We start from the raw sequence: 14,266 nt of genomic DNA on the forward strand, positions 1-14,266 counted from the left end.
CAAAGCCACATCCTCATCCATTGACATATCCCATACTCTGCAAATTTCATTCTCCATTTCTTCATCAAGCTGCATCTGCTGTTCATCATCATCAGAGCTGGATTTGGCATTTTCAGGGCTAACCATCTGATGAGCCCCCTGAGGATGCCGAAGAGCCAGTGCTGGTGATGCAGCTCCCCACGGCCACCGCCGCCGCCTCTGCCGTCCTGACCTGGCAGCCCTGTTGACAGGTTGTGGTTCATGACTTGGCCACCTCTAGTGCAGGAGCTCCACCAGAGGCCAGTAGTTTTTAATATGAATCAGGTATCTACAGAGAAAATGAAAGGTGTTGTCTTCTGATGACAGATCACTGTTTAAATTTTGTATTACAACTAGGAAGGCAAAGAAGTAAAACTGCTAGGAAAAAATTTCCTTTTCGAAGTATTTATTTTTGTAAACATTGTTTCAGACTATAAAAAACACGTTAGAACACTAGATATGTTCGTATAGGTATGTTCAAACGTATAGACATGTTCAAACATATACAGATAGAACATACAGATACGTTCAAACACTCATATCTATAAAAGAGAACAAGGGGAAAGAAAGAATGCCTGCACACTGCTATCACTAACTATAACAATACTATATATACCCATGAGTGCACAAACTAACTCAGGCAGAAAGGAAAGGAGGGTGTGGGAGGCAGAGACCACTATCCATATCTTTAAATGCAGTTTTCACTAAAGTTTTATTATCAGTTTTATATAAACCTATCAAAACTTATTTATATTTAAACAATAGTGTGTTGTCCAGATGATTTTTAAGCTTATTTCTGCTCACCAACAAGTTTTTAAATTTCAATTTCCATTTTTGTGTATAAAGTAGGTAGATGAAACAATGCTAAATATACGTATCTTGCATTAGGATGAAATGCTGAATCTGAAGTTGAATGAAAATATGAGTTCCAGGTGGAAAAAGAATTACATAAACTAGCTCAGTGTTAACGAATAATTTAATAGTGTATTCTATAAACTGACTGTGGTATTCAATAGCTATTTCAATAGAAACCTTTAAAAAACTGATGTAATCCAGAAAAATAAACGACACAATCAAAAAAATGGGCCAAAGAACTAAATAGACATTTCTCCAAAGAAGACATACAGATGGCTAACAAACACATGAAAAGATGCTCAACATCGCTCATTATCAGAGAAATGCAAATCAAAACCACAATAAGGTATTATTTCATGCCAGTCAGAATGGCTGCGATCCAAAAGTCTACAAGCAATAAATGCTGGAGAGGGTGTGGAGAAAAGGGAACCCTCTTACACTATTGGTGGGAATGCAAACTAGTACAGCCACTATGGAGAACAGTGTGGAGATTCCTTAAAAAACTGGAAATAGAACTGCCATACAACCCAGCAATCCCACTGCTGGGCATACACACTGAGGAAACCAGAATTGAAAGAGACACGTGGACCCCAATGTTCATTGCAGCACTGTTTATAATAGCCAGGACATGGAAGCAACCTAGATGTCCATCAGCAGACAAATGGATAAGAAAGCTGTGGTACGTATACACAATGGAGTATTCAGTTCAGTTCAGTCGCTCAGTCGTGTCTGACTCTGTGACCCCACGAACTGTAGCACGTCAGGCCTCCCTGTTCATCACCAACTCCCGGAGTTTACCCAAACTGATGTCCACTGAGTCGGTGATGCCATCCAGCATCTCATCCTCTGTGGTCCCCTTCTCCTCCTGCCCCCAATCCCTCCCAGCATCAGAGTCTTTTCCAATGAGTCAACCCTTCGCATGAGGTGGCCAAAGTATTGGAGTTTCAGCTTTAGCATCAGTCCTTCCAAAGAACACCCAGGACTAATCTTTAGAATGGACTGGTTACTCAGCCTTAAAAAAAATACATTTGAATCAGTTCTAATGAGATGGGTGAAACTGGAGCCTATTATACAGAGTGAAGTAAGCCAGGAAAAAAAAAAAATACAGTATAGTAACGCATATACATGGAATTTAGAAAGATGCTAACGATAACCCTGTATGCGAGACAGCGAGAGACACAGATCTATAGAACAGTCTTTTGGATTCTGTGGGAGAGGGCGAGGGTGGGATGATTTAGGAGAATGGCATTGAAACATGTATAATATATGTGAAAGTTACCACCAGTCCAGGTTCGATACAGGATGCTCTGGGCTGGTGCACTGGGATGACCCAGAGGGATGGTATGGGGAGGGAGGTAGGAGGGGGATTCAGGATGGGGAACACGTGTACACCCGTGGCAGATTCATGTTGACGTATGGTAAAACCAATACTATATTGTAATTAGCTTCCAATTAAAATAAATTTATATTTAAAAAATAAATAACTGATATGAGACCATTTTGTTTTGTAAAACGTCCTATCTTGGGATTTGCATTCTTGCAACTATTAACTAACCGTAAAGTATTTTGAACGCCAACTTTAAAATGTTTGGGGTTTTAGAAATTCTTTTACAGTTGACCCATGTAGAAAAAGGAATGAGGTGGGCGTTTTCCAGCCGCTGTGGTTGAGGACACGGTGGCGGTGGGCACGTTTTCTCCCGTCCTTTCCACTGAATCAAGCATGCAACCTTCTTCCTTTGGACATGATTTGCAAAAGCCCGGTCGTCAGCCTTTAATTGAACGTCAGTTCCTGGCCCGAGATGATGACACGACCTTTCAACACATCTAATTCTCAGAACGGCTCAAGAAAGTGATTATTTGAAATCCCCTTCTTACATTAAAAAAAAAAAAAAAAACAGGCAAAAAAGGTGGGCGATGTCTTCCTCAGAGTGAACTCTTCACGCTAAAGCACTTTATCTGAACTAAGACGACACTTTCCAAATGAATGCCATGAACTCAAAGGGAAAATTCTGCGTCACTAGTGCGTCACTGAGAATAATGGGGCTGAAATGGAAGTTTACATTTGCTGAGAAAAAGGTTATTTTTCTCTTAAATTGCCCTCCTCTCCCCACCCCCGCCCCTAACTACCTGCAGCCTGGGTGGGCTTATTACATCCGGTTCTCGAGCACAGGGCGCTGTGTTCCACCACGCTTCCATTTTCCTTTCGGTTTCAAACATCCCGCCTTTGAAGAATCCAGACATGGAAACATCCTCCCGTAAATGTTCATTGTCTTAGGATAAAGATATCTGGTCTGGGCGGAGATGCATCGCCAGGCGCTAGCGCCAAAGCTGTACAACACCCCCGGGAGACCTCACCCAGAGCGTCTTTCAGTGCATCTTCCGGCTCACTCATTAATGAACACGGAGGTATTCGAATGGCATACGATCCCTCTGGGGAAGCGGGGGATGGGGGGGGGGGGGTGATGATGACCCGCGCCACCCACCCACAGGCGAACATCATGCGCACACAAAACTGTACCAGGCTCGCAAGCCTCGTAAATGGCATTCTCCAGACCCTAAAAACACTTAACTCAAGGTTCTTAGTGAAGCGTCGATAGCTTTGAGCGGAAGCAGGGGTGGACACGCGGCCTTTTCGTTGTTTCCCGCACTGCTATTTTTTCTCGCCAGCCCATCCCCGACCAGATAAAACACAGGTACGCTTTCGCATTCTGTTCACGTACACACGCGCGCACACGTCTATGGGACAGGGGTTGGGGTGGGGGTAGTGAGAAGAATCCGGGCGCCCTCCTAGTAACCTACGAGCCGCTACGAAGTAGACAAGAGATGCTTTTACATAACAAACCCTTCACGTGTTCGACACCCTTTCTCGATCTTGTGAGTGGCTCTGAAAAGAGCCTTTGGGTTTCCGGGCACCGAGGTGCACCTCATTTAGAGCTGGTATATTTGGTGACAGCTTTGGTACCTTCCGACACAGCGTGTTTGGCCAACTCGCCGGGCAACAGCAGGCGCACAGCCGTCTGCACCTCCCGGGACGTGATGGTAGAACGCTTGTTGTAGTGCGCCAAACGGGAGGCCTCGCTAGCGATACGCTCGAAGATGTCGTTCACGAACGAATTCATGATGCCCATGGCCTTGGAAGAGATACCGGTGTCCGGGTGCACTTGCTTCAACACCTTATACACGTAGATGGAATAACTCTCCTTGCGGCTGCGCTTACGCTTTTTGCCATCCTTCTTTTGAGCTTTAGTAACAGCTTTTTTGGAGCCCTTCTTGGGTGCAGGAGCTGATTTGGACGGATCAGGCATGACGGCGGATCCTTCAGATAGGAAAAAAAGCCTCTTTGCAAAGCAACTCAACTTATACGTCCTGTATTCAAATGAGGGATCCAGAGTTTCTAATTTCTGATAGGGTCAAGCAACGCGCAACGTCATCATTGGAAAAGGCAGATGCAAATTAGGGGGAAATGGTGACTTTCTTTTCTGGTTGGTCACCATCACTACCCAATCGGGCGGCGCCGGCTGCACTACCTCAAGACTATATATAAGGACTCTCTGCTTACGGGGAATTTGTTGGTTGGCGTTTTGTTTTGGGGCTCTGTTTTGTCGTTGTGCGTGACTGGGAGATGTCCGGCCGAGGCAAACAGGGCGGTAAGGCGCGCGCGAAAGCGAAGTCGCGCTCTTCGCGCGCGGGCTTGCAGTTTCCTGTGGGCCGAGTGCATCGACTGCTCCGCAAAGGTAACTACTCTGAGCGTGTGGGTGCTGGCGCGCCTGTCTATCTGGCAGCCGTGTTGGAGTACCTGACGGCTGAGATCCTAGAGCTGGCGGGCAACGCGGCGCGCGACAACAAGAAGACGCGTATTATCCCACGCCATCTGCAGCTAGCCATCCGTAACGATGAAGAGCTCAACAAGCTGCTGGGTCGCGTGACCATCGCGCAGGGCGGTGTCCTGCCCAACATCCAGGCCGTGCTGCTGCCCAAGAAAACGGAGAGCCACCACAAGGCCAAGGGCAAGTGAGGCGGCGGAGGCGGGCCGGAAACGGTCGTGCTCCCCAGGGGCTCCCTGACACCAAAGGCTCTTTTCAGAGCCACCCACAGTGTCTGGAAAAGAGCCGTACTGGCCAAGGGCGCGTTTCGCAGCGCGTTTCTGTGCGAATCTGAGCAAGGCTGGGCTTGCGGGAAATCGAACCAGAGACATGATTTGGGTGCTCATAGGGGCTCAGTGGGCGCTGTGTTCGTTTGCAGCAGGGAATGACATTTTCTATTGAATCTCACCCCCAAGGTCATGGAGTTTTAATCCCACTCATCCTTAAGACTTTGTTATCGGTGACAAGCTACTTTTGACTGCGAGAAGTCATTACTGTGACATTCAGACACCGAGTGCGGACTGTTTTCTTATTCCAGGAGAAATCCATACATTGAATTGGTATTGAAAGTAATCTTAGAAGAAAATCTGCCATTTGAGGTTCTGATAGATAAACGTGATTTACATCTTAAAGGGTATGAATGCACGAGTTAGGTTTTTAGAGAACATGAGATCAGAATTTATTGTATTGTGAATTCTAAGATCTTGGGAAGGATATGTCTTGCTAGATGCATTTTCAGCATTTGAAATGTATCAGTTTACATTTTGAAAATAGGTGCACATTTTTAAAGGAAATTTTATTTTGTATAGAATAATTATTTAAAGGAGTTTAAATTACTATATTTGGGTTGGTTAAACGTTAATAAGAGATCCCCTTAAACTGATAGCTAAAGTCAAAATTATTAGTACATTGAATTTGATAAAACTACTTTCGTGAATTCAGTAAATTTAAAATGAACAGTGTTAGGACCAGATTAAGTAATATATATGTGGATATTTCAAAAGATGATTGTTCATGAATTCCACATGATGTTACAAATAAGGGGTGGGGTGTACCAGATACACTTCTGCAAAGTCTACTGAGAAGTGAAGACGTTAATAGCACTTACTTCATGGGGTTAAGGGATTGAATGAGTAATTCGATAGTAATCCCCATGTTTAAAAATCTCCAGCACACTATGAGTTTAGTAAATGTTATCCTTGCTGTCATCCTTACTGATTCCATTAATTTTTTTATTATAATATAGGCCACTAAAACATTAGGAATGTTACATAATAAGTATTTATCTTACAAAATTGGGGTTCCCTGGTGGCTCAGACTGTAAAGCGTCTGTCTACAATGCAGGAGACCAGGGTTCGAGCCCTGGGTTGGGAAGATTCCCTGGAGAAGCAAATGTCAATCCACTCCAGTACTGCTGCTGCTGCTGCTAAGTCGCGTCAGTCGTGTCCGACTCTGTGCGACTCCATAGACAGAAGCCCACCAGGCTCCTCTGTCCCTGGGATTCTCCAGGCAAGAACACTGGAGTGGGTTGCCATTTTCTTCTCCAACGCATGAAAGTGAAAAGTGAAAGTGAAGTCGCTCAGTCGTGTCTGACTCTTAGCGACCCCATGGACTGTAGCCTAGGAGGCTCCTCCATCCATGGGATTTCCCAGGCAAGAGTACTGGAGTGGGGTGCCATTGCCTTCTCCGACTCCAGTACTATTGCCTGGAAAATACCATGGACAGAGGAGCCTGGTAGGCTACAGTATGGGGTCGCAAAGAGTCAGACATGACTGAGCGACTTCACTTTTAATTAGATGTACTCAAACCACGGCTCCCTCGACACTAGAGCTAACCGCATATTTGCTAGTCTTTAGAAAATATCCTAGCAATATAAAACTGCACCAAAAATTGATAAGAACCATCAGTGTGGATGGAAACAACAGCCAACTCCTCTGCAGTGTAGGTAGATAGTAGCATTCACATTGCCTAATGGGACCCATTTCAATGAAACAAACTGCAAGGATTATGCACGAGATTATAGTCTTCTGGAGATCTGTACATTGTGTTTCCGGTGACAGCCTTCAATTCTACTGTAAACTTCTATTTTTGTATTGATATTTGTGTAGGTCATTGTATGTCTTCACCCCCTTCAGTGTTATTTAAGAAAGAAAGGTTTCTCAGGAACAGAGAGCTTGGGTCTTCCAAGCGTTATCACTGAGCTCCAGATTTTCAGTGCCTCTAGTGGAGTGTTAACTGGGAAGCATGAGGGGGGAGGTGCTCCAAGAGGAAGCCCTTCTTTTGTCACTTCTAAGGCTGAGTTTATATAGCCACAAGCCCTGATTAATTTTCAATTAATTAAAATTAAATACAAAGGTGCAGTTTCTCAGTCATCCTAGCCACACATGGCTAATGGCTACCACACTGGACAGAACAGATACAGAAGGTCTCCATCATGACAGAAAGTTCTGTTGGGCAGGTCTGGTCTGATCATCTATCAGGGTTACCAGTTTTAGAAACATCATGCAATATGCAGAGCTGCCTGCCTTGCATAGAGAAAGCTCGTCAGACTCATGCTTAAAGAAGAAAACAGTGTATGGCCCAGCCATTCTATCCCCCAGATATGGACTCAGCTACCCAGACACCCATCTCTCATTCACAGCAGCATCCCAAAGATAGAAACAGCCCAAATGTCTATAACAGATGAATGGATAAACAAAATGTGGTCTAGCCATAGTGGAATAGTAGTCAGTCAGAAAAAAGAATGACATGTTCATGGATGAACTTCAAAAAGGTTGTGCTAAGTTAAAGAAGCTGGACACTAAAAGTCACATATCGTATGATCCTGTTTACATGATCACATACAGAACCAATTCATAAGGACAGTAGATAAGTTGTTGCAAGTCTGTTGGGTATTAGAGGAAAATATGGAGTATTGTTCACTTTTGGGGTAATGAAAATATTTCAGAGATGGAAAGAGGTGATTGTGAATGCCTATATGTCACTGAATTGCTCACTTTAGAATGGTTTATATGAATTTCACCTTGATTTGAAAAGATACATGAACCTAATACAAGGATATGCACTAAAAAGAAGAGGAGTTTGTGTCTCCATCACTTTTATCCAGTAGGTGGAGTGTGGGCCAGCCTGCCTGCACAGTAGCATCCCTCAGAGACCATGTTGGGAGAGGGGCATGGAGTCTTTTGGGTCGCCATAGCCTTTCCTTCTGCCTGACTCGGTGGAGTTTTAAGCCTTCTTCCCAGCCAACTGACACATATCATTCCCTTCAATGGAATTATTTTGGTCATTCTCCCAATATTCCTATGGGAGGGCACTTAATATTAAGAAAGATGAAAAGGGAGGGAGATCCCAGAAGAAGAATGCAGTCTGGGCAGCCTCAGAAGCATCCATGCTCACTGCAGATAAACTGTTCCTAGTTTTTGGAATTCTCAGTTTAGCCTGGCTCAAGTCTAATAGGTGATCTCACCTCTCTCTAGGTGTGGCCTGTACCCAGCCTCTGCTGCACATCTAGTCTTTCCTCCCTACAGTATCACTTTCCATATATTCACCAACAAATTCAAGAATCTTGGAAATGAAAAAGCAAATGGATTCCTCCCCCCAAAGTTTCTGTGCTCCCTTGACTAGGGAGGGCAGAGGAACTTGGGATTAGCACTTGAAGTCCTGGGTCACCCAGTTCCTAGTGCCATCAGATCTGGGCTGAGCTGAGCTGTTCTACATCAACCTGTTGCATGGCTGCCCCAGCCCTGGTCATCAGAATCTGCCTAATGCCTCCCCCTCCACAACCCCTACCTCCAGCCAGGGTCATTTATATTCATTGCTCACAAAGCCTCAAGAAGCTTTGATTTTCTCCAGTGCATGCCCAGCAGAAGCTTAAAACTGCATCCCTTTCTCTGCCTGCTTCCCTCCCTCCCAGTTCCTGGTCAGCTGGGTTCTACTGCCTCCTGCAGAGGTCTCCAGGGACACCAGGTCTTGGTGCTTCTCCTCTTAACTTTGGACTCAACAGCTCCTCCTGTCGGTGCTGCCCATGGACCTCCAGAACCCCTCTCCCTCCTGCTGCCCTGTCCTCAGCTTACTCCCAGGCACATGCAGCCCTCTGGGTCACGTCCTTCCAGGTCACTCCTGCCGGATATCAAATCTGCCCCCCAAATGTCCTAGAGAGCATGTGGGTCAGCAGTTTGAACCGAATTCCATCACCTCTACTAGCTTTGTCAGTGATGCTTCCTAAGGCCCACTTGACTTTGCACTCCACGATGTCTGGCTAAAGGTAAGGGATCACATCATCGTGGTTATCTGGGCCATGAAGATCTTTTTTGTATAGTTCTTTGTATTCTGGGCTTCCCTGGTGGCTCACATGGCAAAGCGTCTGCCTGCAATGCAGGAGACCCAGGTTCAATCCCTGGGTCAGGAAGATCTCCTGGAGAAGGAAATGGCAACCCACTCAAGTACTCTTGCCTGGAAAATTCCATGGATGGAGAAGCCTGATAGGCTACAGTCCATGGGGTTGCAGAGTCGGACACAACTGAATGACTTCACTTTCACTTTTTGTGTATTCTTGCCACCTCTTCTTAGTATCTTCTGCTTCTGTTAGGTCCATACCATTTCTCTCCTTTATTGTACCCATCTTTGCATGAAATGTTCCCTTGGTATCTCTCATTTTCTGGAAGAGATTTGTTAGTCTTTCCCATCAGAAGGCAAAAACAAAACAAAAAACCTAGTCCAAATTGATTTAAATAAGCATAGAACCAGACTCAGATATGATACAAGTGTTGGAATTATCTTTCAGACCAGAATTTTAAAACTGTGACTAAGATGTTAAGGGCTCTAATGGATAAAGTAGAGAGCAAATGCTAAGAAAGTATCAAAAGGGAATGTGAGAAATTGAAAACACTGTAACAAATGAAGACTGTCTTTGATGGGCTCCTTAGCCGACTTTCTACAGTCTAGAAAAGAATCCATGAGCTTGAAGAAATGTCAATAGAAATCTCCCAAACTGAAATCCAAAATGAAAAAGGAATAATAATAAATAGAAAATAGAATATCCTAGGACTGGGATAATGGCAAAAGCTGTAGCATATGTGTAATTAGAAAAGAGAGGAGAGAGTAGAAGAAATATTTGAATAATGGTTGAGAATTTTCCAAAAGGATGGAGACTAAACCACAGATCCAGGAGGTTCAGAGACCACCAGTAAAAAAGAAATCTATGCTGAGGCACATTACATTCTGTTACAGAAAACTGAAGATGAAAATACCTTGAAAGAACCAGGGTTGGGGGTGGGGCAACACTAACTACAGACAAAGTTAAGACTTCTCATCAAGATGGATGAAACTGGAGCCGATTATACAGAGTGAAGTAAGCCAGAAAGAAAAACACCAATACAGTATACTAACACATATATATGGAATTTAGAAAGATGGCAATGACGACCCTGTATGCAAGACAGCAAAAAAGACACAGATGTGTATAACGGACTTTTGGACTCAGAGGGAGAGGGAGAGGGTGGGATGATTTGGGAGAATGGCATTGTAACATGTATACTATCATGTAAGAATCGAATTGCCAGTCTATGTCCGATGCAGGATACAGCATGCTTGAGGCTGGTGCATGGGGATGACCCAGAGAGATGTTATGGGGAGGGAGGTGGGAGGGGGGTTCATGTTTGGGAACGCATGTACACCCGTGGTGGATTCATGTCAATGTATGGCAAAACCAATACAGTATTGTAAAGTAAAATAAAGTAAAAAAAAAAAATTAAAACAAAGACTTCTCATCAGAAATCGTGAAAGTGTGGCATGACATATGTACAAATTATTGTATTTTAAAAAAATCACTAACCTAGAATTTTGTATCCAACAAAATTATTCATCAAAAGTGAAGGAGAAGATAAAATACCCCGAACAGACAAAGCAATCTTGAGGAAAAAAAGAGAATGGAGCTGGAGGAATCAACCTTCCTGACTTCAGCTTAAAACAAAGCTACAGTCGTTAAGACAGTATGGTATTGCTGCAAAACTAAAAATGTAGAGCAGTAGAACAAGATAGAAAGCCCAGAGAGAAACCCAAGCACCTATGGGCATCTTATCTTTGACAAAGGAGGCAAGAATATATAATGGAGAACAGACAGCCTCTTCAAGAAGTGGTGCTGGGAAAACTGGACAGCTACATGTAAAACAATGAAAACAGAATACTTTCTAACACCATACACAAAAATAAATTCAAAATGGATTAAAGATTAAAATGCAAGGCAAGAAACTATAAACTCTCAGGAAAACATTGACAGTATACGCTGACATATATCACAGCAAGATTCTCTTTGATCCAGCTCAAAAAAATGCATCTATTCTTAATAACTGATAACTGTTCAAATAGTAACGGCAGCAATAGATTGGATGATAATGACAGCAATGTTAGGGATGGAAGGGAGGAAATGGTAATATTGTTATTACTATTTGTAAGTTACCTGCGCTAACCCATGAAATTGAAATAGTGTCATTTGAAAGTGGACTGAGATTGGCTATAAACCTATGTTTCAAACTCTAGGAAAATCACTTTGAACTTGGTATGCTAAATAGAGGCTAGGGTATGGAATCATGTCACAGTAAGGCCATGACAGAGATCTGTAAATATCTTTAATGTCCATAACTACTTTGAAATGACAGTAGTTGTAAGTCTCCAATTAGAAGTTGTTTAATCATTGATAAAGATACACATTTATAATGATGTGATGAATTTATATTTTGATAGTTTGTATATATTTTGGTAGCTTCAATATAATTGATTCTTTGTATTTAATTTTTTTTTTACATACTTAGAAACATTCTGAGGCATTCCACTTTATGCATTAAAAATATTTTTAAATAGTCTTGAGCTTTACCAAACTACCATCATCTATCCATCCGTCATCATACTCTTTAACCCTGGGAACATGCAGAGATTCTGACACTGCCTATTCTGAATGAGTGATGGCTTGGAGATTAACCACTGTATCCCAGTCAGATGAAGAGTCTGTCCCTAGTCAGACCCACATCATGCACACCAGGGCTTGCTTTGGATGGTCCCTCTGGTCCTCCTGCCCTTTCCTAGCCAACCACACCTGACTTGAAGAGGGTGGCAGGACTTTGTGCAACAATCACTGTCAAATGAAAAACAAATCCAGATATACTAAGGACAGATTTTCATTTGAAACGATTATTGCAAGGGAGGGGAAAGGGCTATTGCAATAGGAAAGGAAAATTCTTTCTTCTACCCATCTTAGTTCTTAGCTGGGGCTCTGTTAATAGAAGATGAATTAGTAAGAGCAAAGCATGAAAGTTTCACCATGACTCAGGAGCCCTCATAAGGAAATGAATACCCACAGACAAAACCTAAATGCTTTTGTGTTAGATTGAACAAAGAAAGGCAATTATGGAAAAATGACTAAAATATACCTGGGAAAATACAAGACAGGAATTATCTTAGTAAGGTCAATTTGTGCAGAATCCTCTTTGGTCTTAATGTTTCACCCTTGATGACAAGACCGTTTCTTTTTGCACAGGGCAGGCATCTTTCACGAGGGAGTTTTAACTCCCGTTTTCAGTAAGAAAGAGGAGACCTCAGAATGCTCTCCCATCAGCTGTTTTACAAGTGTCTAATTTAAAATAATCCTTCCGCTCAAGCAGCACAGTATTTGGGAATGGCACATTCTGGTGCCCTTCAGCTATGTCATTAAGGTCTATAAGCCTCTCACAGGTTTACTGAGAAGTGAGCAAGACTAGGAAGAATCGGGTATGAGGAAGTGGAATGCCAGGGCAGTCGATGGGACGGTAGGTCAGGGAAGGCTTCACCCTGAGCCCAGCCAGTTCCCAGGTTAGGGCCCGGAGATAGAATACTGAACCAGAGCTGAGCAGATAAGCATCTTGTTCAGAACTCTCAGGCTGGTTTATTTCTCTCAGCAGGTTCTCAACATTTAGAGATTTGAAACACCAAATTACAGCTCAAGCATGCAAGATTATCTCAGCTTTCCTCTGGTATAGCAAGAGTTTCAAACAGCAGACTAATTATGACCCAGTCAGAGCTCAGGCAAGAAAAACTATTAAAAATGTAACAAACAATACACGGCCACGACAGGAGAGAGGACCACCCCTGAAAAAATCTGCATCCGCCTTGATTTCTCCTTTATATACGTGCTGACTCCTCCTTTTGGTTCAGCTTTATGCAAAATAGGGCTTCTACCTGCCACCAATCAGGGAGAGGAATGCAAATAGCATGTGCCGAAGGCCAATCAGGGAAGAGGGCATGTCTGGGGGGGGGGGGCAGTATCCTGCCAGAGGTCCTCCCTTCGGTCCTCTACTTCATCTTTATTTTTGCTTTTCCCACCCCACCCCCACCCCCCACGCCCCCACCTCCATCTTGAGTGTCATCAGAGTCATTTGGCGAAGATGGTTCACTGCAGGGCACAACGATTGAGGGAATTCCTTTAACCATCAAGAAAATTCCAATTGTCACCACCTACAGGCCAAATACAGAGTGTAAGCTTCTAGAACTTTCTTCCCTCAGCCCACAGGGGAGGGAGAGAATGCTGAGGAAAACAAGGGAGCTGTACAGGGAGATGCGACACACACAGTGACGCCCACCTGAACCCAAACCTGATGCCCACCCGCATCCAACCCAGACCCACTCAGTTTTCGAGCAACCCTGTGAGCTCCAAGACGCCAGCCTCCGGGGCCAAGCCCTCGCATCGCGAAAATAAGGGGCAGGCGCCCATGCAGTATGCCTCCATGGACCAATCAGAGCTTAGCCTGCCCTCACGCCACCCAGCGATTGGCCAATGGGAAGGTTACACCCTCTATAAAAGAGGGCAGGCTTCGCGCTTACGCACGTTGGCGAGGGACGGAGGAGACAGTTGCAGCTACTGTCATCTAGGTGACGGAAGTGGTAGCGGCATGGCCCGAACGAAGCAGACTGCCCGCAAGTCAACCGGCGGCAAAGCGCCTCGTAAGCAGTTAGCTACCAAAGTTGCTCGTAAGAGCGCTCCAGCCACCGGTGGCGTGAAGAAGCCTCATCGCTACCGGCCTGGAACCGTAGCACTGCGCGAGATCCGCCGCTTCCAGAAGTCGACCGAACTTCTGATTCGGAAGCTGCCGTTTCAGCGCCTGGTGCGGGAAATTGCGCAGGATTTCAAAACCGATCTGCGCTTTCAGAGTTCCGCTGTGATGGCACTGCAGGAGGCAAGCGAGGCGTATCTAGTCAGTCTCTTTGAAGACACCAATCTGTGTGCCATCCATGCTAAGCGTGTCACCATCATGCCTAAGGATATTCAGCTGGCACGCCGAATTCGTGGAGAACGAGCCTAGATTCTTTGGCGTATGTGACTGCTAATCTTTGACTCCAAAGGCTCTTTTCAGAGCCACTAGCTGCTCAAAAAGAGTGCTGCACACAGACGAGTTAGCTCCTTTTGAGTTACTCAGAGGCCTGACTGGTTAAGTCATCCATACGGTTTCTTACAGGGTGTGTGTGTGTTAGTTGCTCAGTCGTGTACTACTCTGCGATGCCAG

The 14,266-nt window shown here is 44.4% G+C and overlaps 3 protein-coding genes across 3 annotated transcripts; 2 read left to right on the forward strand and 1 right to left on the reverse strand.

Moving 5' to 3' along the window:
• Positions 1-3,797: 3,797 nt before the first annotated feature.
• On the reverse strand, positions 3,798-4,178 carry LOC128050659 (histone H2B type 3-B). Its single transcript, XM_052642967.1, has one exon. The coding sequence runs from the start codon at positions 4,176-4,178 to the stop codon at positions 3,798-3,800; it is 381 nt and encodes a 126-aa protein (XP_052498927.1).
• Positions 4,179-4,495: 317 nt separating this feature from the next.
• LOC128050946 (histone H2A type 3) lies at positions 4,496-5,218 on the forward strand. Its single transcript, XM_052643463.1, has one exon. It carries the CDS (start codon positions 4,496-4,498, stop codon positions 4,886-4,888), a length of 393 nt encoding a protein of 130 aa, XP_052499423.1. The 3' UTR covers positions 4,889-5,218.
• An 8,436-nt stretch (positions 5,219-13,654) lies between these two features.
• On the forward strand, positions 13,655-14,065 carry H3-4 (H3.4 histone, cluster member). Its single transcript, XM_052644072.1, has one exon. It carries the CDS (start codon positions 13,655-13,657, stop codon positions 14,063-14,065), a length of 411 nt encoding a protein of 136 aa, XP_052500032.1.
• The last annotated feature ends 201 nt before the right edge of the window (positions 14,066-14,266 follow it).

Source organism: Budorcas taxicolor, chromosome 7, assembly GCF_023091745.1.
Source record: "Budorcas taxicolor isolate Tak-1 chromosome 7, Takin1.1, whole genome shotgun sequence".
NCBI classification, from domain to species: domain Eukaryota; kingdom Metazoa; phylum Chordata; class Mammalia; order Artiodactyla; family Bovidae; genus Budorcas; species Budorcas taxicolor.

What these genes read in the sequence shown, in the direction of transcription:
- LOC128050946 (XM_052643463.1), top strand. Translation starts at nt 4,496, where the DNA reads ATGTCCGGCCGAGGCAAACAGGGCGGTAAGGCGCGCGCGAAAGCGAAG.
- LOC128050659 (XM_052642967.1), bottom strand. Translation starts at nt 4,178, where the DNA reads ATGCCTGATCCGTCCAAATCAGCTCCTGCACCCAAGAAGGGCTCCAAA.
- H3-4 (XM_052644072.1), top strand. Translation starts at nt 13,655, where the DNA reads ATGGCCCGAACGAAGCAGACTGCCCGCAAGTCAACCGGCGGCAAAGCG.